This window comes from Protopterus annectens, chromosome 13.part0 (assembly GCF_019279795.1).
Source record: "Protopterus annectens isolate FY-2018-M chromosome 13.part0, PAN1.0, whole genome shotgun sequence".
NCBI lineage: Eukaryota > Metazoa > Chordata > Ceratodontiformes > Protopteridae > Protopterus > Protopterus annectens.
This window is the reverse complement of record NC_056747.1, coordinates 320,980,883-321,005,730: the sequence shown is the minus strand read 5'-3', so window position 1 is coordinate 321,005,730 and position 24,848 is coordinate 320,980,883. Positions and strand designations below refer to the sequence as shown.

The window sequence follows — 24,848 nt, the reverse complement described above, 5'->3', positions numbered from 1 at the left end:
CTTAGATGTCACCAGATCTCATAGGGGACAAGGAAGAAGTCCACTGCAAACATCAGGTCACACTTTATACCACTAGGAGTTTCACCTTTTTAAAGATTTCTGTAAATAAATGAAATACATGGTTTGTAAGGTACATTCTCATATACCATGAGAAATTCCATGTTCATTTAAAACCATCACTTCATTAAATGTACGGCGAGATACTGAACACTGGGGTCAGCTTATAATGTGACAACATTCATTGCGTATTCCACAACAGACCCATCCCTTAAACTTTCAAACTGTGGGGTGCCACTTACTGTGTGTTTCTGTAAGAAGAAATATACCTTGCTTCGCCACTTAATTACATTCCCTTATGTCGTAATGTGGCTTATTAGCCTAACTAGCTAATGGATGACCGTTGACCTACTGATAACTGTAATTAGCTTCCAGTTAAATGTACTGTGAACATCAGTGAAGCAGGACATACTTTAATAGGCCTGGGGCTTCCCTTCTGACTGTCAGCTTGTATCCAGACCATAAACCTAACAGGTTGCAATAAGGGACAATTCTGAGTCACACCTGAAGTCATTGATGGCTGATGACACAGTCTTGCCACATTAATCTTTATTTCCTGCTTTTGCTGTCTCAAGATATTATACAAATACAAAAATACATACAGAAAAAATCCAGACATGCAACAGCACAAATAACCAGAACACAACAGCACATGCAGTTTCTTTATGAAGAAATACATATTTCTGAAAATCTGAGTTTTTGTGAAATATTTTTCACCACTTAGTCATCTAAAACATTAAGCCAGCATCGTGGTAGAGCACATTAGGTAGTAAATTACATCATTCATACCTGGTTGTGATCCCCTTAAACTCCATCTATCTGCTGTGTGACTGAGTAAGCCATTAAACAGCCCCAGATCGGTGCCTAAAAGTAGGCAGGTAGTGGAGTCATAGTTATGATAATGAAGAAATTATTTTACTCTACTACTGAATTTTAACTGCTGTGCTGCAATGCTTAAGTGACTTTCACTTGAGATGTTTTCTTACCGTGGTTTTGGGACAGCTTCCTCTGGCACAGGAGTCCACAGAGAATCAGGAGATTTCTGTTCCTTGAAGCGTCCCTCAAAAACTCGAGCCATCTGTTCCATGTCAAATGCACAAACTGCTGACCCAGGGATACTGTAATCCAAGAAAAAACATACACAGGGTCATCACAGATTCAGAAACTGAAAGCTGATTATTTGTGTCTTTTTACAGTCTGTTCAGAATCAGAAAAAAGAAAAAAAACATTTTGGCTGGGCAGTACATAACTATTACTATAGCTTTGTTCTTATGAAATATGAACCAAATGTACACATGTCTGTATCTTCTGTTAAACAAAACTGCTGTTATAGAAATGCTTTCTCTTGTTTATTTACCTAAGTGCATATTACTACATAACATTAATAAAAACAAAATATCAATGACTCAAACTTGGTCTGCTTAATCAGCATGCACACTGCACAACTAAATTCTGTACATGCAAAGACATGTATATCCAGTGCTTCTCTCCTCTCCTTTTATATATGAACCTAGGATAGAGACCAATACAACAATCAGTAATAGATCACTGTTGAATGTCATGTTTGATCAGGAAGCAGAGTTTGGTCAACCAGTTCACAGCTGGTCTTCATCATGTCGGCCTTCGAGTTGTTTGTGTGACTACCGACTCATTTCTACATAGCAGGCCAACAGTCACATCAGGATCTTGGGTAAACGAAAGGTAGACAGACACCAAAGACTGGGAGGTGGTGGCGACCATGACAGTGGGATTATCATGCTCATGAGGTGATACTTCACAGCTTAACTCTTTATCAGGCATCAAGTTTTGGTGAACTTTTTAACTGCTTTGCACGTCTCTTCCCTACAATGTGTTAAATTTCTTTAAATTTAGTTTCTGAAAGTGTCTTCCCCTTCCTCTATCCATTGTCTTTTCTATTCACTCCAGTCTTGTCTCTGTGCAATTAGTGATCTTAGTCCCAAAGAAAGGGTGTGCACAAATTCCTGCTTGTGGCTTACCAGTTCCATATGTGACCTCAGCTTTTTCTTCAGTCTAGGTGTCAGCAGCACGTTTACTACCTTCTCATATGACCTCAAAACACCATTCTTACCAATTTAATGCTTTTATTTGCTTTAAGCTCACAGCCTGCCTTGGACTCTCTAAAGTGACCAGGTGCTTTTCTCCCTTCTTTCTCTATATATGCATAGGTAGTTAATAGGTTGCAGTATTGGGGATCATTGAGGAGGCTAGCCCAAATTCCCAGTTACCTCCAAGCAATGTCTGGTTAAGTGAGCTGCTCAACGTCATACAGTAGGCAAATGAGAGTGGAGAGAATCAAACCCTGCACCCCAACAACTGCTAGACTAGCATCATGATAACATATTCGTTATTCCCTGGAGTAGCTGGCCCACTGTCTGCTGCTAAGCACTAACGTAGCTGCCACTCTGAAAATCAGCCTATACATGAATGTTGCCTTGTGTACGTCAGTTGTTTCTTAACAAGAGTCATGCTTATTGTTAGGGTGTAATGTGTGGTGTGTGGAGGGGATGAGTTTTACTAGGTGTATGTGTATGAGCATGTGTGTGTGTGTGTGTGTGTGTGTGTGTGTGTGTGTGTGTGTGTCTGTGTTACGTAGGATGCTGGATAGATGTGGGATTGCAGAGCAGCAGGGACTGGACATTATGCCATTTCCACATTGTGGTATGATTTTGGAGTTGGCAATACAGTTAGCAGGAAATGTAGGGGGTGGAGCAAGGCTTGTCCCCTGCAAAAAAATATATATATTATTAGGGTTTTGTTATTTTGTGTGTGTGTGTGTGTGTGTGTGTGTGTGTGTGTGTGTGTGTGTGTGTGTGTGTGTGTGTGTGTGTCTGTGTGTGTGCATGTCAGTTAAAGGCTGAAGGCAGTTTGGTTATAGAATAAACAATATTCACACCTTACTTCTGAGGACTTTGTTGAAGACATTAAGTGACCATTTGAAGGTTTCACTGATGTGGAGGCCAGTTACATAGAAGGTCAAAGACTGTCATCAAAGGCTTTTAAGGACTGTCAGCTGCAATTAGCTGTTGAAAGCCTTGTTTGATCTACTAAAGATCTGGTTTCTTTACCACTATATAGAATCTGACAGGGTCCCACAGCCTGGACAACTGCCATGGGTATCCCAAAAGCTATTTCCTAGATGGGAAGCAAGAGTCCCATGGCAAAAAGGGCATTCTACCTTCAGCATTTTTTCTTGAAGTGCATCAATGAATATTTCTTTGCCTGTCCGGAGGAGGAGGAGAAGCTGTTTCTTTACCTTCTTTATCCTCTTTCATCCTTTGAACAATTTATTATAGATTTTTGTTGAGTCTTTAGGTGTGGTCTTATCAATGTTTTTGCAATATGTATATTTTAACTCACTTCTATGTGAATACTGATTGGTCAAAACTTCTACGTCAAACTAATTCATATGTACATTCCTCCATGAAGTGTGGAACAAGTCCCCTCCCAAAAAAAAAAATTCCCATTCAGGAAACTTTGCTTACTGCCCTGCTGTAATGTGATGTAACCCTCTCTAAGACTGCACATCCTCTGAGTAAATTAAAAACTTTGCAGATTCAAACCCATTCAACAGAATGGACTTGAGTAAATTTGGTTAATTTAAATGTGATTTGAAAGCATAACTGAAAAAACATGTGCTCACTTAAGAAAGATTTAAAGAGGAGTTCAAATGGCATTTCCATTAATTGGGTGGAACTGTCAAGACAGACTTAGAAATAGTTATTATTTTGAAAAGGAGATTACTTAGCATAATGATTAAAGTCTTTGCCTCCCGTGCACAAGGTACAAGGTTTGATCCTGAACCACAGGAACTACAGCTCACAGCCTTAACACTGTGACAACTGCTAGACATTTGCCTCCTATGCACAAGGTACAAGGTTTGATCCTGACCTCTGGCCCATGCCTGTTTGTAGTTTGCATACTCTCCTTGTGTCTCTGTGGAATTCATTCCACTTAAGAACATCATGCTGAGTGTTTCCACCTCAAACTCACCAGTGAATGGAGCTTTAGGCAGCAGCACAGACAATAAGGGGAAGAGTTGTATAGACTAACCACTTTGGGCATCTACTGTGGTGTACAGTATCCTGAAGACAGAAGAAAATGGATCACAGCCTGCACACCACGGAAGGGCTAGCCTGTCAAACAGACATGGGTATTTGTTAATGAAAAGTGGGTTGAGTACGCAGCCTAATCCATCCTACACAAGGGACCCATGCTAACGGTGCCCCTATTGGGCAGTCTGTACCTACCATAAAGCCTAGCAGCCCTAGGTCAATAAATAACTGGCCGGCTGGTGTCTAGTTGCCCATCCTGGGTTACCTGGGATAGCTTTGTTGAGAGAAAGCTAGAACGCAAAACCAATCAACCTGCCAAAATGAACTGAGAATTGCTACATTTAATCTAGGATCATTAACAGGGCATAGCTTGGAAGTGGATGACATGATGATATAGAGGAGGCTGGACATCCTATGTATCCAAGAGACAAGAAGGAAGGGCAGTGCAGCAAAGCCACTTGGCTTGGGATACAAAGTCTACTACTCAAGAGGAGGACAGGCTAGAAATTGTCTCAGAACTGTGGTAAGACTGAGGCTTCAGAAGGCAGTGAGGGATTTCATCAGAATTATTGACAGATTTAATGGCAATCAGACTCCAGTGTAATGACAGGCAGTATTGATAATCTCAGCCTGCTCCCCCAACAGCGCTGCAATAGTGAAGAGAAGAGTGCGTTCAGGCAGCAGTTGCAAGACCTACTAGATAAAGCAAGACAACAGGAATTGATGTTGATAATGGGTGACCTGAATGCACATATCAGGACAGACAAACAGAATATGAGGACAAGCCTGGGTCCACATGGGCAGAGCAACAGGAATAAAGAAGGAGGGCCATTCTAGACTTCTGTCTGGCAAATGGCTTGATAGTAGCCAACAAATGGTCTCAGAAAGACAGTCACAAGATCACATACAAGAGTGGCCAACATGCAACTCAGGTAGACTTCCTCCTAGTAAGGAAAAGGCACTGTGGTAGAATCAGCGATTGCAAAGTCATCCTCAGTGAAACAGTCAACCCACATAAACCACTGGTTGCCAAAATCAGCTGCAGGCAGTGGTCAGAGAAGCCTGTAAGGCCAACAAAGACCAGGCTGAAGATCTGGAAGATGACTGGAGAGAGACTACAATAGTTAAAAGAATTACTCAGGGCTCCATCATTCCAAGAAGAGGAGGAAATAGGTACAGTTGAAGAAGAATGGCAGTGCCTCACAACAGCATGTCTGAGGACTACAAAGCAGATATGTGGCTGAGACAGGTATGGAAATAAGGTATAAAAGGAAAGCTGCTGGTGGAATGCAGAAGTCCAGGAAGTCAACAAAAGAAAGGAGAAGTGCAGACAAAAGTGGGAAAATGGACCAGGTTAAGAATGAGTACTGGTTGGCTAAGAAAGAGGCCAAGAAAGGCATTGCAATAGCAAAGAATTGGGGTTCAGAGGCACTCTACCAGCTTCTGGAAAGTGATTCAGTAGGTGGCACTAAGAAACAATATCAGGTTGCAAGGCAAAGACAGAAAGATAAAGAAGATAGTCAGACACCCTTCATAAGGGATGCCAGCAACAACCTGCTCGCCAGTCTACATGACATCAAGGGCAGATGGAAGGAGTATTTCCAGCAGTTTCTGAATGAAGAAAACCCCATATAAGCTGTACTGCCCCAGGCATAGCCTACAATGAGAGAAGAGGAGGAGGCCACCATAGAAGAAGTAATAAAAGCACTAAGGAAAATGATGTCCGGGAAAGCAGCAGGTTTAGATGAGGTCACAGCAGACATGACAAAGATGATGTGGGAGAAATGGCTCTTGAGGGTGCTTATAGCAGTGTGCAGAGAAAGGCGTGCTGGAGAATAAGCATACTCATGCCGCTGTACAAGAACAAGGGGGACATCCACAAGTATGAGCAGTAAACAGCCATCAGACTTCTGTCGCACTGCATGAAAGTCCTGGAGAGGGGGATTGATAAATGAGTAGTAGAAAGTAAGATGGGAAGACGAGCAGTTTGAATTCAGATCAGGATGCAGCACAACTGACCCAATGTTTGCAGTGAGACAGATAAGAAGAAAAGCTAGAGATGAGGAGAGAGTCCAATTGGGCATTCCTAGACTTGGATATGACAAGGTCCCAAGAAAGCTGGTTTGGACAGTCTTACAATGGTCCAAAGTCCCAGAAACACTGGCAGAATTAGTGCAGGCTATGTACAAGGACCCGATGACTCAAGGTCAAATAGTGTTCGGTCTCACAGAGGGGTTCCCAGTGGGAATGGGTGCACACCAGGGTTCAACTCTGAGCCCACTCATACTGGTGATGGACTACATTTACAAACAAGATGGAGGAGACAAGATGCAGACATGAGGCATTACAGGCAGACTCTGAGCCAGAACTTCAGCAAAAGAATAGGGGAATAGAATGCAAAACTGAAGGCATATGTGATTAATCTGAATACAGATAAGACATGGTAATGGCAGCACAATGGGAAAAATCATAAAAGCTGAGAATTTATATAGAAGGGAAGATAGGCGAACAGGTTAACACCTTCAAGTATCTGGGAGGGGTAGATGAGGAGAAGGGAAGTCTGAATGAAGAGGTCAAAGCTAAAATCAGACCAGCTGGCATAGAGTGTCAGATGTAGTATATGACAAAAGAATGCCAAAGAAGCTGGAAAGTAAGGTGTACAAAACAGTGGTGTGACCAGTACTACTGTATGGTGCAAAAACCTGGGCAGTAAAGGCAGTGCAGATGAGGAACATAGAGGTTGGTGGAAATAAAATGCCTGAGATGGGTGGTAGGATGCACACTGTGGGACAGAGGAAGAAATGAGGACATAAGAGCAGAAGTCAAAGTAGCTCCAATTAAAGAAAAGATCAAACAGAACAGATTACTGTGGTTCAGGCACATGTGCAGAAAAGTAGAAGACAATCTGGTGAGGAAGATTTGGGACAGACAGGAAGGAGGTAAGAGGAAATGAGGTCATTCAGCAAAGAGGTGGATGGATTGTGTGACAGAAGATCTGCAACAGCCGGGCATGAGTGTCGAAGAAGGCAGGAGTGTGGCATTGAATTAAGAGAGATGGCAACAGTTAACACAAAACCCAACCCCATACAGAAAATGGGAAAAAAGGAGGTTGATGATGATGATGATGAATAATCAAACAATTCTAAGGTGAATTTTGAAGATGACGCTAAAGAAGTGAGAAAGGATGGAGTAGACTTCCCGTAGGGTACTTAAAGGGTCTGACCCAAGAAGGATAGCTAGAAGACACCTATGCTGAAGAAACACCTCCTGCTGCAGAATGGTCAAAAAGAAATAATGGGGGTGTAGGGTCACAGCCATCCTGCATGGGTAATATGGGAGGCTTTGCAACCCATGAAAACATTTAAAATTATTTTAATACACTTCTGAACATTTTTTCTTCTAAATTACATTCAAATTAGCCACTTTTGACAAATTCATAGAGATATCCTATATATATATATATATATATATATATATATACTTGCTCAAGTAAACAGACTTCAAAGTAATGCCTTCTAAATTAAAATAAAGTGATGCAAACTATAATGCAAATTATAAACCAAGTAGAAAGAATATGTTAAATCCTAACTTATTATCTGTTCTCAGGATATTGTTATCCCAGAACAGTGGCTCAAACGAACATCCTATTTGTTTTTAAGCATAACATTTACTACAAAAGGCCCATCTCCTAAAAGTAATAAAACATTCCAGCAGTGCAGCATTACTTATAGTGAGATAGTAAGTTCTCTTATGTGGTTGAGGCCTTTGGGACTGTGATTTTAACATAAAACCTAAACAAACACACATACACACATATTCAAACGCATCTGCACACAGAGACATCTTCACTATTATATATCACTGCTTACGTTAACTGTTACTGTAGAATGAAACAAGTATTTCTCATGAAAATGAAAGTTTGTAGTTTCTGATCTAGTGTCTAGTGAAATATATCTGGATACCATCAAATCATTATTAATACATAGTATTAGTAGTATTTTTGTTAATTACTGCAAAGCATTTTATGGATATAAAACACATCCTTTTACAAATTTTAAAATGTTGCTGCTGTAACTGGGAACCCACAAATGAAACAGAAAAAAAGTTGCATGATAACGTTCCTGTATAAACCCTCCCAAATGAATAATTATTGCAATGAGTATTTCTGAATTCTAAATAAACAACTTTGCTATTTATTATTAACTGCCTAGCATTTTTGATCACTGGACTTTACTTTGCTCTTTGTGAATATTTTGTGTCTGAAGTGACAGATAACCTTAGAGCTGGTCCTAGTTGTTTTCCCTTATTTTTGAATGCCACCATTTAAAATGCCAGGTGATGTGCAATCTTTACAGCCACTAAAATTAGATGCTAGCAATATTCTCAGAAACGGGCTACAGCCTTCCTGAGCCAAAGGCCTACATATTTACTTGTTAAATGCACAATGCAGTACCCAAGAGAAATAATGCTGAACTTGTTACATTCTTGAAATACTTTTTTCTGAATATAATAATCACTTTCAACTATCATATGTCACAGGTCAGCAAGTCATGGGACATTTGCTATTGTTCTCTTATTGACTAACTGTATTGAGACTGTGATTTTGTTGAACTCTGCTCTGCAAATACATTTAGCTCTGACAAAAGAGAGGTGTGTGAAAAAAATGGGATTCAATAAAGTATACACTAAGTGTACACTGTTCTGAGTGAACAGACAGCACAGACATAACTCACACCTTCTTCCACCTAATTTTAGTTTTCCTACTGATATTCTTGCAGGTTTAAATACTGGCAGAGATTCATAAAGGTTACCACAAAGCTTTGACTACATGTACACTTAGTGTAATTGTTCTGAGAATTTTATTGAATACATATCGTGTGCACTTAGTGTAGGCTTTATTGAATCTGGCTCAAACTATTTTTCCTGATATGGCCTGTACAAATCAAAGAAAATTCTCTGTAATAGTATCCTCTTCATTGCATAATTATAGTAATACTATATTTTGACTTTTCCCTGCTAATGGAAGATGGTGTAAACTGTTGTGTCACCTTAAGGCAGCTGGGCCCATCAGTACAGAGGTTGCTCATCTCTGCCAAATTACTTTGGGAACTGACTTGAGTAGCTTAGATTTTTTTTTTTTTGAGGGATGGGGTTACTGACTGACCAACAAAACTCTCAACCTTCCATCTCCAAAATGTAGACCACTACCTCTCATAATGTGAAACAAATGGGCAAAATGTGAAACACTTTCTAACAGCTTACTAAAAACTTCAACAACTTAGCTCACAGAAGAAACATTCTTCTGATAAATTAATATGATTCAGTATTACTTACCATAGTAATTCATTTAAAATGTATGAATACTAAATATGTGACAGACCCTTTCAATGTGCAACAGTAAGGAATATGGAGTTTTTAAAACTCAAAAAGAGGAATGTTCCTCATAAGGAGATACATCTGAAAGGTACGGTGACCAAAGGTCAGCTGCTCTTCTTGTAATGGAGAGGTGTGCACCACTCTGAAACTGCCCTTGTTAATAGCTGTGAGGTGGTCAGCTCCAGAAGCTCTATCAAAGACAGGCAGAATGGCAAATGTGTTAAGAGGAAAGTGTTAAAAATCCCTCCGTCCATTGTGATATCGTTGACTGTATGCACAGGTTAGAAGAAAAACAGCACTGTACATCTTTCAGTTAAATGGGAAGAAAGGGCTATCATTTGAATTGGTGAGGATATGACTAGTAACATATTCGGCTGACACTGAAATTACTTACTACCATACAATTTGCCCACATTTTCTTCTAGTGGATTGTTGGCGTTCAGAGATTAGCAACAGGTAAGGGATATAAACAAAAAATATTACCCTGCAGGAATATCTTGTGTGTCTGAGATTTTAACATTTTGTTGTCATAGAAATTTCTGTCTGTTAATTCATTTATAATGCAAACAGGGGATAAATGTGACTGCATTTGCTGATGGCAGAGGATAGAAGTCACACTGAATGGGCAAAAAGAAAAAGAAAACATGGGCCTGATAATATACATACATCCCTGTAAAAAAAAACCACTAATGCCATCTGCCTGTGTGATTGATAGTACTAATGTCCATGATGAGTGTTGAAGCATATGTATGGGTCAGCTTTGACAGATGGCCATGGTCTGCAGCAAGACCAACAAATAATACTGCAGCACATGTTGTGAGAAGTTACCGATGCCATCAATAAGTGGTGAATACTGAGCAACTACATTGTGACAAACTGGGATAACATGATAATTACTCACAGTAAACAGTAATTCCAGCCTCGCATTAAACCTCTCACCTCCTCCTCAACATTACTCTGCATGCATTGTTCTCACAAATTCAATTAACTTCTGTGTAATTTCCCCCTTCTCTTTTCTAAAGATCCCCCTTCCAGACTGTTTATCTTTTTTCAATAGTCAGTACTTCAGTTTTAATTAGATTACACTTTTTGATTTTCATTTTAGTAATTGATGCTTTAGTAGCCAGTAGCATTAAGCTTAGTAATGCCTTACTATTTCTGGGCAACTCAGATCCTATAACCCATCTGAAAGGAATTGCTGCCTTAGTTGCAACCATTTGTTCCTACAACATTTCTGAAGAAAGTATTCTGTGAGGAAATTTAAAAATCTGCCAGCTTATTACATTCCTAAAAATGTTTTCAATTATCTCACCCTTTACCATCTCACCTCCAGCACTTGCTATCTACCTGAGGAAAATTCTCTGAAGTCTATGTGCAGTATAAAAAATAACTATGCAAACACTTCCAAACAAACATCCTACATTTTCTGGACTTTGTTGCATTCTTGAAAGCTCTATGGCTGTCCTCCCATTATGGCTGTCCTCCCATTGTTTATTTGTATATTTAATTTGCTTGTTTGTTTATACATTTATTTCAGTGCGTTTATTTTATTTGCTTGTTTGTTTATACATTTATTTCAGTGTGTTTATTTTATTTGCTTGTTTGTTTATACATGTATTTCAGAGTGTTTATTTTATTTGCTTGTTTGTTTATACATTTATTTCAGTGTGTTTATTTTATTTGCTTGTTTGTTTATACATTTATTTCAGTGTGTTTATTTTATTTGCTTGTTTGTTTATACATTTATTTCAGTGTGTTTATTTTATTTGCTTGTTTGTTTATACATTTATTTCAGTGTGTTTATTTTATTTGCTTGTTTGTTTATACATTTATTTAAGTGTGTTTATTTTATTTGCTTGTTTGTTTATACATTTATTTCAGTGTGTTTATTTTATTTGCTTGTTTGTTTATACATTTATTTCAGTGTGTTTATTTTATTTGCTTGTTTGTTTATACATTTATTTCAGTGTGTTTGCCATGATAGTACACTGGATCAATACTGACCAATTTCAGGCCTATCCATTCTCGCTTAATATTTTCCAACATTAGCTGATTGATTCTTATAGTTTATCATGCAATACTTTATATAGCCTACTAATTAACCCTTTTTTAACAGTAACTTATGTTCTAGACTCAAACAAAAGTAGTACCAGAGCCGGTATTTCATTTATCAATCCCCGTTTTGATTCCCTGGTAGTTTGTATTTGACAGCTTCTAAAGTCATCATCTCCATGACCACTTAATGTGTCATAACAATTTAAAGTCCATATGTTCTTTGTCACTACTAAAATTAAACTTTTACTAATTGTGATGTTTCAGAAGCTCAGAATAAATAAAACATCTCTTAATTTTCTCATAATTTCTGCTTGATTTGCCCAGTAGCCCCTCTGCTTGTCTTCCTGTGATGTGGTAACACTTCCTGTTCATAAGCAGTAACACACTCTTTAATGCAGTCTAGCACTGAGTGTGCTGTCCTGAGAACGATGACATTTAGATTCAAACTTTGTCACATGCTCCATACCTGTGTGCACGGGCAAGCTATTTACCTGGAATAAAACTACATTTTAAATGCATTGTCAGCTAATCTTGATCCGTAAAGACATTCTAGTAAAATACATTGGTGATGTGTAACTTAAATTTGTGTTCAGTATCCCAATATACAGCAGATATTTAATAAAACAGAAGCATAGCTGGGTGAGATGAAGGGGACAGTCACCATGGGCACAAGGTGTCAGGGGTGCGACTGCCAGATATTTTTTCTTTTCTTTTATCAATTTTATGTTCCACATGTAAACATGAGGGCAGGAGTAGAGCAGGAAGGAATAGGATCTGGTGCTTCTCCTCTTTTTTTTTTTTTTTGCTACTTAACTTAGTGCTGAGGGGTGCCAGACAGAGTGGCATCATCAGGCAACCAACAAGTCAGCTACGGCTCTGTAATAAAGTGTTTCAGCTGCTAAGGATGGTATCCGGTAAACATTCGAGTATATATATATATATATATATATATATATATATATATATATATATATATATATATATATATATATATATACTTTGGGCTCCTTAGAACAGAGGTGGCCAACTTCACGGCACCCATGCAAATGCAGAATAGTTGCATGACCACCGAATCATACACCAATGCACTGTAAGAACACGTACACAAAATGCATGGATCTCGCCATACCCAGTAGAAACAAGACAGACTATGAACCTATAAGACGCTCTCCTCCAAAAAAAGGGAAGCCAATCTGGTTGTCTCCTGCCATAAACAAACTCTACAACAGAAGGAGGAAACTGATGCGGAAAAAGGGAAAGTCCCAACACTGGAAAAACTCCCTTATCAGCCTCAACAAAAAGTTGAGATCCCTCATCAAATCCACTAAAGCTAGCTATGAAAACAGAATTGCAGCAGATAGTAAAGACAACCACAAGGCCTTCTATAGTTATGTAAAGAACCTCCACGGCAATACCCAGATTTGCTCTGAGCTACTGCACAATGGTACCTCCTATACAAGCCAGCAGATTTTGCCAATATACTGGCCAACAGATTCAGTGCCAACTTTTCCCCTCTGTCCCCACCAAAGGACCAATCACAACACCAGTAGATTGACAGGCACCCAGTACTACTGCTGCACAAGTTAAAACAGCACTGTCCAATGCCAATAATATAGCTTCTATGGGACCTGACAATATCCCTGGCTGTGTTCTACATGAACTACAGAATGAACTGGCACCTCACCTGTGTACCCTGTTCAAGCACAGCCTCACCTCAGGCTTTGTCCCTACCGAATGGTGCACTGCTATAGTCATCCTTCTCCACAAAGGAGGAGTGACTACAGACCCTGGGAACTATTGCCCTATTAGCCTGACTAGTCTGACATGCAAAGCTATGGAATGCATCATCATGGACATAATAAACAAGGATATAGGGAATCTCCAAATTCTGGACCCAAACAGTTTGGTATTGTGAAAGATAGATCATGCCTGCTCAACTTGGTTGACTTCTTTGAGTCAGTCACTAGAGCTGTGGATGAATTCAAGGTGGTTCATACAGCCTACCTTGATATGGCCAAGGTGTTTGATACCATTCCTCACTCAGGAATCATAGAAAAACTCACTAAAGTAGGTATCAACCCCCTATATCACTAGGTGGGTTGCAAACTGGCTCAGAGATAGAACCCACAGTGTGAAAGTAGCTGACTCCAAGTCAGACTGCTGACCAGTCATGAGTGGAGTCCCACAGAGATCGGTCCTGGGTCCTCTCCTGTTTGGTATCTACTTCTCAGAAGTCCAGTCCAACATGAAGGGAAGAGTTTGCAGATGATTGCAAGTTGGGAGTCATTATTAACTCCCCAAGTGATGTTGACATCCTACAGAAAGGCCTCAGTGAGACCAACAACCGGTGTCAGAACCATGGCAATAAGCTCAATGCCAAAAAATGTGTCGTCATCCCCTTTGGGAAAAACCCAGTTCCCATGAACTACCACATCGATGGTAGTCCACTGAATACAGAAGGCATTATAAGAGATCTGGGAACACAGGTTGACAGAAACCTTTCTTTTGATCACTACATTGCCACTGTGGTCAGAAAGTCCTTCTGTGTAGCACATCTCATTACTCAGGGTTTTGCATCCAGGAAGAAAGAGGTCATTTTCTCCCTCAACTCTTCCCTCATTAGGCCAGTCATAGAGTACAATGCCCCATTTGGCATGTACCTCACTAGACACCTGCAAGAACTGGAGAGGCCGCAAAAGTACCTTACAAAGAGGATCCTAGGCCTTAAACACTTGTCCTATACGGACAGACTCAAAAAACTCCAGCTATTCTCTGTCTCATATCGCCTACTTAGAAGCGATCTCTGCTTGACTTACAAAGCCATGTCTGACCCAGCTCTGTTAGAAAGTCTACATCTAAAGAAATCCCAATCTCTCCATACCACATGCTCCAGAGACCTCAACCTCATTACAACAATCAACAGAACGTGCTGGAGGGACAGGTTCATATCCCAGAGACTGCCCATGCTATGGAAGAGACTTCCCATACATGTCAAACAGAGCACCTCACTGGCCCTCTTCAAGAGAAATCTTGAGTAGATGGGAAATAGAAAATTCATCCCGTGGATCAATCCAGTGACTACTTGAAAGAGGCACTGGAAACTAAGGTCTGGTGGAACGATGCCAGGGTAATCCTATGGGCTAAGCTTGCAAAGGCTCCAGGGCCATTAGCCTAGTACACACCTATGAACCTATAATATGCTAGGGTGGGGGATGCACTCTAGTTCTCTACACCCCTTCAGTATGTGCAACCCTTCTTCAGTGTTTAATGGAATGGTAGGGTGTGGAATATGTGAAACGAAGTTTTGCATACCACCTCTTATTTAATGTATTATTGGGAAGGTGATTTTTGTCGCAGCAATTATATACAATAACTGAAACAACAATTATAGTTTTGCTTACTTATGAGCTGCTGTTGTGATATTTCTAGATGAGTAACAAAAAATGAAAAAGCTGATGCATAATCAAAGTGATATGACCTGTTTAGGTTCTTTTAAGGATAGCATGTATACCAGTAAATTAAAAATATATACATATCTGTAACTATCTCTAGGTTCCCATGCATCTCTCTGACTATCTGTCTATCTATAGGTAGTTACTAGGCATGCAGTCCACAAAATAGTTAAGCAGCCTCGCCCAAATTCTGAATTGCCCCAAAGGACTGATTGGTTAAATTACTTATGCAAGATCACATTCTAGGCAAATGAAGGTTGAGGGCCAGCTTAGAGCCTTGATGTTCTGTGTTAAAGGTCAGACAAGATGTCTATCTACTTGACTTATCAGAAGTCAGAGTGCTTGAAATACAAGCAAAATAGTTTGAAAATTAACTTTTCGATCTCTGACAGTATTTGGTTGTGGAGATGCAGTACACTGGAGACTGGGTGTTTGCCCTTTCTCCATTGTATTTCTGTCTTAGAGATGTTATATACAAGTAGCAGGGGAAGAAGGGGGTGCAAAGTCTTGAATATAAGTAGTGCAAAGAGACTTGTCTGGAGAAAAAATATATATATTTTTTCTTTTTGCTTGTTCTAGCCCTTGACATAGACTTGTTATGTATTACAGTGAGGTCTGATTGGTTCAAGTGTGGTTTGTAAGAAACAGTCTTATAAAAGTTCAAATGTTAGTAGAGGTGTAGATGGCTCAACCAGTACCCTATGCTAGGCCCATAAAGTAGCACCCTGAGCTCTTCAATTGAGGTCCTTTAACTGGCACAGCAAACAGATGCACACCATGTCCATCTTGACTTAAGCAAAAATAAAAAGTTCTGAATCTTCTACTGGCGTACCAACCAGGTGGCCAGATACACAACCCCTTCCTTTAGTCCTAGCTCTTTATTGGAAGAAGGAAAAAAAGTTCATGATCAGGTATCTGTGGAGCCTGAAATGCAGCATACAATCAGGTCCCATTTCTGCTCTCTGCTCCTAACCCTCCTTCATCACATTTTAGTAAAAAACAAAAAAAGTATTTTTTTCTTTTAAACTTTAGCAAGCAGTTGCTACAGGGTACACCCTGTACAGAGCACTACAGCACAGAAAGTTTAGGTTACAGTGACCTGGTTTTACTTAAAAAAAAAATTAAAAAAATGTCCTTACTTTTAAACTGTAGCAAGTAGTTACTACAGATTACACCACACAATGAGCTCTAAAGAGCTCAGGTTTGACCTCAAATGCAATATTGGCTTTTAAAAGCTGGCACTGCAGTAAAAAGTGACAGTGAATTGGGATGATGGCTGATCACACCCACTAACACACCGCACCTGGTGCAGTTGACCCTTCTGCCCTGCCCTAGCTACACTAATATGTCCTAGTACAGCAGTGTTGCAGCATTTTAAGAGATAGAGTTTCTTGCACTTGTACTTAATGTACAAAGACTGGAGAGGTGAAGCTGTAAGTGCAGGAATGACACATGATCTCTCTTTACCATCAGTTCATACAAAGTATTACTCAATGTCTTTCACCATACTAACACAGAGAAAGCAGTATTTACGTAATTTTCCAAGGGTTTGACCTCCAGCACCTTTTAGCATTGAATGAGTGCATGTGGAATGCACTTTGATAGACTAAGTTACTACTGATGTTGTAGGGCATTAATTAACACATATTTAAAATAGTTGTGTTGGGCAACTGCAATAAATAGTGCCCCCCGAGGTTCTTCTGATCATGCTAGCCTTGACAGCAAAATTCAGAAGGCCATTATGAATGAAAGCATCATCCAACCACTATTTTTCCCTACTCCCAACGTTCCTCCTTTTAGGAATCCTTCCAGATGACTCTACTACCTTGCCCCTAATCAGCCCATTTGTTCCACAGGACAGGATCTGGGTAATTCTGGGATAGATATGAGCCCTACAATCCATTTGCTCTTACCCAGTAAGACCTATTGACCCAGCCATTCTCTCAATAGTGAGAGTTAGGTTGTAGAAAGTGGGTCGGCTAGCTGGTCCCTTGGAGTGGCCTACTCCTAGGATGCCTGTAGACTTTTCATAGCTGCCCGTTTGGAGCAGGAGGTGTGCATGTTCCTACACACACGTGTCCTGCTCCTCAACTCAATAGAAGTTTCTGCATGATACAGCATGACCACTAGAGGCAAGTGATATAACCAGCTGTCACTAGGAATTATCAATGCCCCAGGCTTAACAGCTACCCTAACCTGAGGAAGAGTGAGCATTACTCTCACAACTGCATGTATATACACACACACACTTGCACACACACACACACACACACACACACACACACACACACACACTTACAATGGCACAACAAAAGTGATGACCTTTGTTGTCTGCTCGTGTGTTACAGACAGCACCCCGCAGCTGCCTGATCCCTCCTGTTCCACCAGAGTTTCCAATTTATCTTATGTTCTTTTAACAGAATCAGCAGCTTTATTTTATACTGTTTATTCAAGGGCCCATTTCACTTATCCACTACCATCTTGACTATTTTCTCAAGTCTTAGTAGAATCTTAATCTTCAGCCTTAATTAATGACCTATCCTACCCTACCCGCCATCCTTTTTGTTTCAATCAGTTCCTTAGCAGCACTCCTTGCTTATTTTTGGGACTGGATAATTTCTTTTTTTGTTTTTTTTTTCTCTAGGGAGACAAAAAATGGCTATCTTCACTGCACTCTCCTCATACAACTTATCTTTGACCTTTGAACCTAACAACCTGCTTCTGTATCCTCTCTAGCATGTTTATTTCCTTATTCCTGTCTGCAAAACTGGATGCAATATCCCATGTGCGTCTGATCAACAATGTACAGAGTAGGAAATTACCTCTTTATCCTTGGAGTCCAAGCTTCTAGAAATGCAGCCCTGCATACAGTTGGCCTTGACTGTGGCCTTCTCACTCTGCTTTTTGTGTTTCACCACTGTAGTTACAATGAATCCTAGGTCTTCTTCCTGTTCTGTGGATTCATTTGCAGCTCCTCAGTTTGTGTAGCAGCCCAGAGTTATTTCTTCACAGGTGCATTACATTGCATTTCTCAGTATTGCATTTCAACTGCCACCTGTTGTGCCTTGTTATTATTCTTCTTCTGTGGTTCTTAAGACTGGCTTTCCACCCCCCCCCCACTGGTGCCATTGTTTTCATGTTATATGTGTACTGGTTGCTTCAGTTATCTGTGCCCTGTGTGATGACACACACACACACACACACACACACACACACACACACACACACACACACACACACACACACACACACACACACAGACACACACACACACCCATACAAGTGCCAGGACTTACTTTTTCAGCACTTCACTACCACCTCCTTTCAGCAGCCGCCCCCTCTCACTCCTTCCCCTGTGCCTGTTGTCTATTCACCTTTCCATAGCTTCTCTATAATTGTTCACACTGCATTTTATCTGCTGCTATTTTTCTATTGCAGATTTTAATAGTATTTTTCCTCCAATGCTTTTGCTATGTGTGTTTAAACTGTAAGACTGTAGTTTGTGCAGTTTTTTTGCACTCTTGGAGTATATTTTTCCATTTCCTATGATTACGCCACTATAGAATTAATACATTTAAGTGATGGAGTCTCACAGTGAAACATCACAAAGGGTGTTGGGCTGCTTGTTGCCTTGTTAAAACATCATGTTCTTCTTATGCAGTTTGGTGGTACCGGTAAATGTCTGTGACTGCCCAGTAACATTTTCATGGGATTGGGAGTCGTTCCCTCCTAGGGGAAATAAATTTCCTCCCATTTGACCACTCTGTCATCTACTCTCACCCCTCTCAGCTTACTTACCATCCTTACATGGTAGTGAATTTGAGGACCTTGCCGAAGTCTAACTGCATAATATTGGTACATTATTCCATATTTACCTTTGCATTGACCAAGGTCTTGAACTGAAACTGGATTATACTTCTCTGACAGGATCTTCTGGTTGTGAATCTATGCCATTTTGTGCCACAGTTGCTTTTGTCCACTAGAAATCTGGCCGCAGTCTACCTCAGTATTGGTTCTTGTTATATTGCAACACTGCAGTAGTTCTCTTTATTTTTTAATTTATCCAAATGTTTTGGGTTTCTAATACTGTGATAGGAATGAACCCCCTCATCAGCTTACAATTAAAGTTCATTAAATTAGTAGTGCTTCAGTCTTTGATGTTTGCCAAAATTTCTCTTTTCACCACCTGCAAAGTACCCAGAATCTCTTCCTTCTGCAGTTAATATGGAGGTTGCGTGTAATGGAAAGATATTTAGGTGTCCTTAAAAATAATTTTTTTTGTCTTGTTGCTCCTATTACAATTGGAACTCTCTGGGTTTCTTTACTCCACATTGTTCTAGATTCTGCTTGCAAATTGTAGTATTTTATAACTTTATGTCTCTCAGTACCTAAGCCACTATAATTTGAATGATTAAGGCTACTTTTCATCTTTTTTCTTGAAATGCTATATTTAGTTTCCTTGTAGCTATTTTCTGAACTGTTAGTATTGGGTGATCTCATGGGATCCAAACCTCATCACTGCCAATAATACTTTGTGGTTCAAGTTTGCAGTCTTACCACGTTATTGTGCCTTTCAGTATGCAGACCCTCAGCAGTGAGTATGTCACAGTAGAAATGAAATGTGCAACTATATACATCAATGCATTTTTCAGTATTTGCTTTAGTCTTCTAAAGTACTCGTTGCTAAGCTCTGTTCTCATTGTTTCATGTTTTATTGTTGACCTTTCCTCTATCCCCAAATATGTATACATATCTTCATGTTCAAGTTCCTTTATATGACATTTCTGTCTCAAGTTGATTTTTTTTTTTTTTTGGTGCTGCAGCTTTCCGGGTATAAATTTTGTTTTTGCATATTTTTCAAGACCAAACCTTATTCTTATATCATCTGAGAAAGTTTAAACCATTTAAAGTTGGGCTTTTAGATCCTAATCTGAGCTACATAATTTAAAATTATTCACAAAAAGCATATGGTATGTCTTTAAACAAGGCTGATTTCTGGAAGTTAAAGTGTAACCATAGCATAGTCCATCAAATAAACAGTTTAATGGGTTAGGGGCAAGACAAAACAACAGTGGTGACAAAGAATCACTCAGGAACATTCCTCTTTGAATATTTATCCCTGGAATAATAATTTGCTGTTTGTCACTGCTCAGCTGCAGAATGGTTTGCCACTATTTCATAGTTGCTGTACTGTAAAGTTTATCATGCTATTACAGCTTTATCTAACAATAGATGACCTTTTGTTTCATATGGCTTCCTGTCGTTATCTTTTTGTTCTATTGCCTTGATTTAAAATGTTCCTAGATAGCTATAAACATTTTCTTGCTCATTTCCAGTATAAAATGTATACATTGTTGGAAGGCATGTTATCAGTGTAAGACGGCTTCTGGTTTCACATTTAAGGAGGAGAATATTTTATTACTGTTGTTAACCAGGCTAGTGTCTGGATGTGCGCATAAATACATTTTACTAAGGTCTAAATCTTTGTGCAAAGATGTTAATACCTTTAGCCAGAAGTTAGGTACTGAATCTGGATCCAGTGTTTTCCATTTAGAAGCTTTTTTCAATTTTGTGTCAATTTCTCTGACAGTAAATTTTTTTATCCATTATATTAGAGCTTCTTATTGTTTCTTTTAATTCTTCTATCCAGTCTGCACCTTTACTGAGAAACTATTCTGACATTGCATGAAAAATGTTACTATATATAAGTAGAGTCCAGATAAGTTGTCATAAAATTGCCGAACAAAATGTATCGGTCTTGTTCTTTAATATTCTTTAGTAGATTCTTGAGTGAACCTTCATACAACAGTGTACTAGTACAGAATATTGGTACTTCTCAGTCATACAGGAATAAAGTCCAGGCTTTAAATCAGTTACTCTTACAATTTTAACTTACAGCTTCCGTGTGACTGACTGTTCAAGTGAATTATCAGGGGAAAAAATCAATGTAGCATGACTTTCAATAAAATATATATATTCTTATGTAGATAAATAATACAGAAGTGTTGCATAAGAATCTGTCTAAAATATAAAGCTTCTTACACAATATATTACCTGCAGACCTTTTATACCATAATAATGCTTAGAGTAAGCTCTGTAATTGCCTACATTAAGACTACTAAACTGCATTAGTGGAAAAACTGTTCACAAGGTGCAATAAAAAGAAGACTATATTAACAAATACAGCTACAGCTTTGCTTAATTTCATTTCCAGAATAATCCTAAAGTGGTTCTGCAGAGTGAATTTAAAACTGATACATAAGGGTTGGACTTAATATCAGATGGAATAGAATTTCATGTGGTTTGTGAAAGTTTAGACAAGACCTGCTCAAAACTCAGTTGGCAGAAAGGGGATCTGTACAACGTAAGAATGCATGAGTTTTGGGTCTTCAGTGGACGGTGTTTGATGCAAGGATTAGCTTGCTAGATACGAGTAGCTATAGATTAAAATGTAAGAGTTTGTAGACAGTGGTGCTTAAGAGAAAGGCATTGCTTTTGGTAAAGGACACCATCAAAGTAATGAATTTACAGATTTTGTGGATAATTTTTTGTAAGGTTACCATATTTTCAGAGCTATGCAGACTGACTAGTGGTAAAGCATCTCCGAGTTTGAGATCTAACTGGCCATAGAATGTGAGTGTGTGGTGTGAAAGAACTAACATGGCAGAGCCAGCACCTGGCAATATAAACCTTGGAACTAGATGATGGTCACTCTTGAAATGATACCCTGACCCCATGTGCAAAAATGGGAAAAAGGCGATGTGGATGGATGGTCTTATTTTTTGAATATGTTTGAGCACTTTTCTGGGGATAATGGCTAAGAAAATGAGGAAAGTAGTTTAACAGACAATGACTGCATGTTACCTAGCAGGTACTGAACTTCTGATCAGTATGATTTGGAGACTAAGACTAAAGGAATTGTATCTATTTTTGTTATATGTAGATTTTTTGTTGTTCTTGTACTGTGTTAGTGATGGACACAATTAAAGAAAATTAAACAACCAGGTAGCACTCGAAACAGAAGTTTAATCCAAATCCCCAAAACTCATACACTGTTAAGCACGTTCATCAGATAAGAAATCATCAGAATCAGGAACAAAAGAATCAAATGGTCAAATAAAAACAAGCGAAATTAACAACTCCCTGTGATTAACCAATCAAAAACAATGAATAAAAAACAATCCTAACAGAAATGCATCATTATTTGGATGGCATTGTTATCATTTGGTCCGGAAGTAAAGAACAATTTCATACTTTCTCTCTGATTTACAATCAGCTTCTTCATTATTGGAATTTACTTAAAGTCTAAGTGCTGATCAAACTCATTATTTGGATGTTGCGGTCTCTAGTGGCCAAAATGGCACGTATGTTACGAACAGTTATCGTAAACTAACTTTTTTTGTAATGCTTTTCTACATTTCCACAGTAATCACCTACACCAAAACAGAGGCATTGTTAAAAGTCAGTGTGTACGTTTACCTCGCCTGAGTTTGGATGACAATGTGTGCATTTGAAAATTTTAATATTCTCAAGAGTATGTTTCTTGAGAGAGGGTATCGGAGTACTATTGTGGATCTTTTTTATCAACAGGTTCTACAAGACAGAAGCGGGAAATGGACCCCATTATAAAAAGTGGCATTGTTTTTTTCTAATGATGACATCACAAATCTTTACTCCGTTAGCAACAGTAAAGACCATGGGGTAGTGATAGATTCCTCACCTATGATGCAGGGGTCTCAGGCTTAATTCCTGGCTTTGGGCACTTCTTCTTCATGTTCTTTTTCTAACAACTTGGTATTACATTATTCATTGGATGCTTTTGACATATGTAATATTTTGACCAAAAACTGGTTAATTTTGTAGTGTGATGACTGTCTTAAATCTCTTTTCACCCGTCTACCTGCTTTCACCTTTAAGAATCAACCTAATCTTAAAAATATTCTTGAAAAACCCAAGGGGGTTCACAGAATGGCTATGTATTGACTCACAAATGTGGTCATTGTCAACAGTGTCCATTCATTGATGTTGAACCTAATGGTGCAATTTTGGATCAAGTTTCTCAGTAGATGGTCAAGGGCAGATACAATTGTTTGACTAATAAGGTGGTGTACATGGCCAGGTGTACTACATGCCTAGCATTCTATATCCATAAAACCAACAATGTCTTTAATAAAAGGATCTACCGGCATGCACATAATATTTCTAAAAAAGAAGACAAGAGTGCGTTGGCCAGGCACACTTCTAATTGTCACAATTTTTCCATGTTCAAGTTTTTTTATTTTGGAAAATATAGACTCCACAGTATTTCTGGTGATTGGCAGAACCAATTACTACACCGCAAAAATTTTTCCTGGAGTGAATGATCCTATTTCAATTACCAGTGAGTTAAAATTGAGAGCATCTGGACTTTAATTTTCAATTTTACTTCTCTGTCAATTTTGTGCATTTTTCTTGTTTTTAATTGTAGCATTTTTTTTCTACCAGTGATTGGTTCAACTTGAGGGGAGTGTGGATTGCAGGATTCAGATTGGTTATTATTTCTGATTGGATATTCTTTTTTTTGTTTGTTTTTTTATTTGCATTTCTGTTAGGATTGTGTTTTATTTATTCTTTTTGATTAAGGAGTGTGTTAATTTCGATTGTTTTTATTTGATCATATGATTCTTTCATTTGTGGTTCTGATGATGTCTTACCTGACAATAGCTCTTAACCATGTATGAGTTTTTGGACTTTCTGTTTTGACTGCTGCCTGGTCATTTTATTTTCTAGTATTTTTTTATGTTCCAGTGCTGATTTTTTGCTTGCAGTTCTAGTGACTGACATAAATGTGATGGTTAGAAGGGAGAGTACTGACCTTTCAGTGATGCCAGTCCTTAGCATAGATATGTAATAATTCTTTTAGATCATTGGTAAACCAGTGAATTTATTACCTTTGATGTGATATTGCTTTAAAAAATTCATATGGTTTTGTATGGGAAGAAGGAATGGCATTGCAGGACCTTAGTGCAGTCCTGATGTCATGCATATTATATTAGAGGGCCTAAATGATACTGGTGAACATTTTTTATGTTAGCATTCTCTGCTGGAAAGGGAAAACCCTTAATTAGTACTGGTGGTGGCTTTTTGTATTTCAGCGGCCAGTGAAAGTGGATGGGGTAATGACTATTAAAAGAGTTAGGTAATGCAGTTATGCAAGTATACAAGTATTTTTGTCAGGAATATTGGGGAAAATTAGACTAAGAAGTGTATAACTGTCCCTAAGATGGGTGGCATAAGTAGAAGTAGAAATTACCTGTGCTTGGTCAATCTAGGTGAATATCTGGGTATGTTTATGAGGTAGGTGTGGGCAGTATGGTGCCTTAGTGGTAAGATCTCTGCTTTGCAGACTGAGGGTCTAGAGTTCAGTCCTTATTTGTGGTCACTGAAGTTTGTAAATTTCTACCAGTTTCTGCCCACCTTGCAAAAAAAAAAAAAAAACAGCAGCAAAATGGTAATTGGTTGCCCTCAGCTTTCTACATATATTGCAGTTGCCCTTAAAGCCTATGCCATGTCTGAAAATGTCTCTGAGCCAGGACATTTGCCTGGTTTACAAATACTGAATAAATCAAATAGGGGATCCAAACAGCTAAGGTATATCAACAAGCAGAATTAAGTGTAGTCCAAGAGAGAGTTAAAGGTATTAAGGGCTGAATATGGAGGTGTGTATGGTTCACAGATTGCAATGTGCATTGTTCTACACAGTATTAGTGGCAGAATCATTCCTTGTCATGATAATGTCCATAGGATGGCACTGTATTAGTAGTACAGTGTACTGCCCTTCAGATCGGATGCTAAA

The 24,848-nt window shown here is 38.8% G+C and overlaps 1 protein-coding gene across 2 annotated transcripts in view; it reads right to left on the bottom strand.

Moving 5' to 3' along the window:
- The window catches only part of SEMA6B (semaphorin 6B), a 1,264,941-nt gene that overhangs the window by 145,619 nt on the left and 1,094,474 nt on the right, over nucleotides 1-24,848 (bottom strand). For both annotated transcript variants that reach the window (XM_044053908.1, XM_044053909.1), the window contains exon 12: nucleotides 1,044-1,175. In XM_044053908.1, coding sequence (XP_043909843.1) covers nucleotides 1,044-1,175 — 132 coding nt within the window. The remainder of the gene's footprint in view (nucleotides 1-1,043; nucleotides 1,176-24,848) is intronic.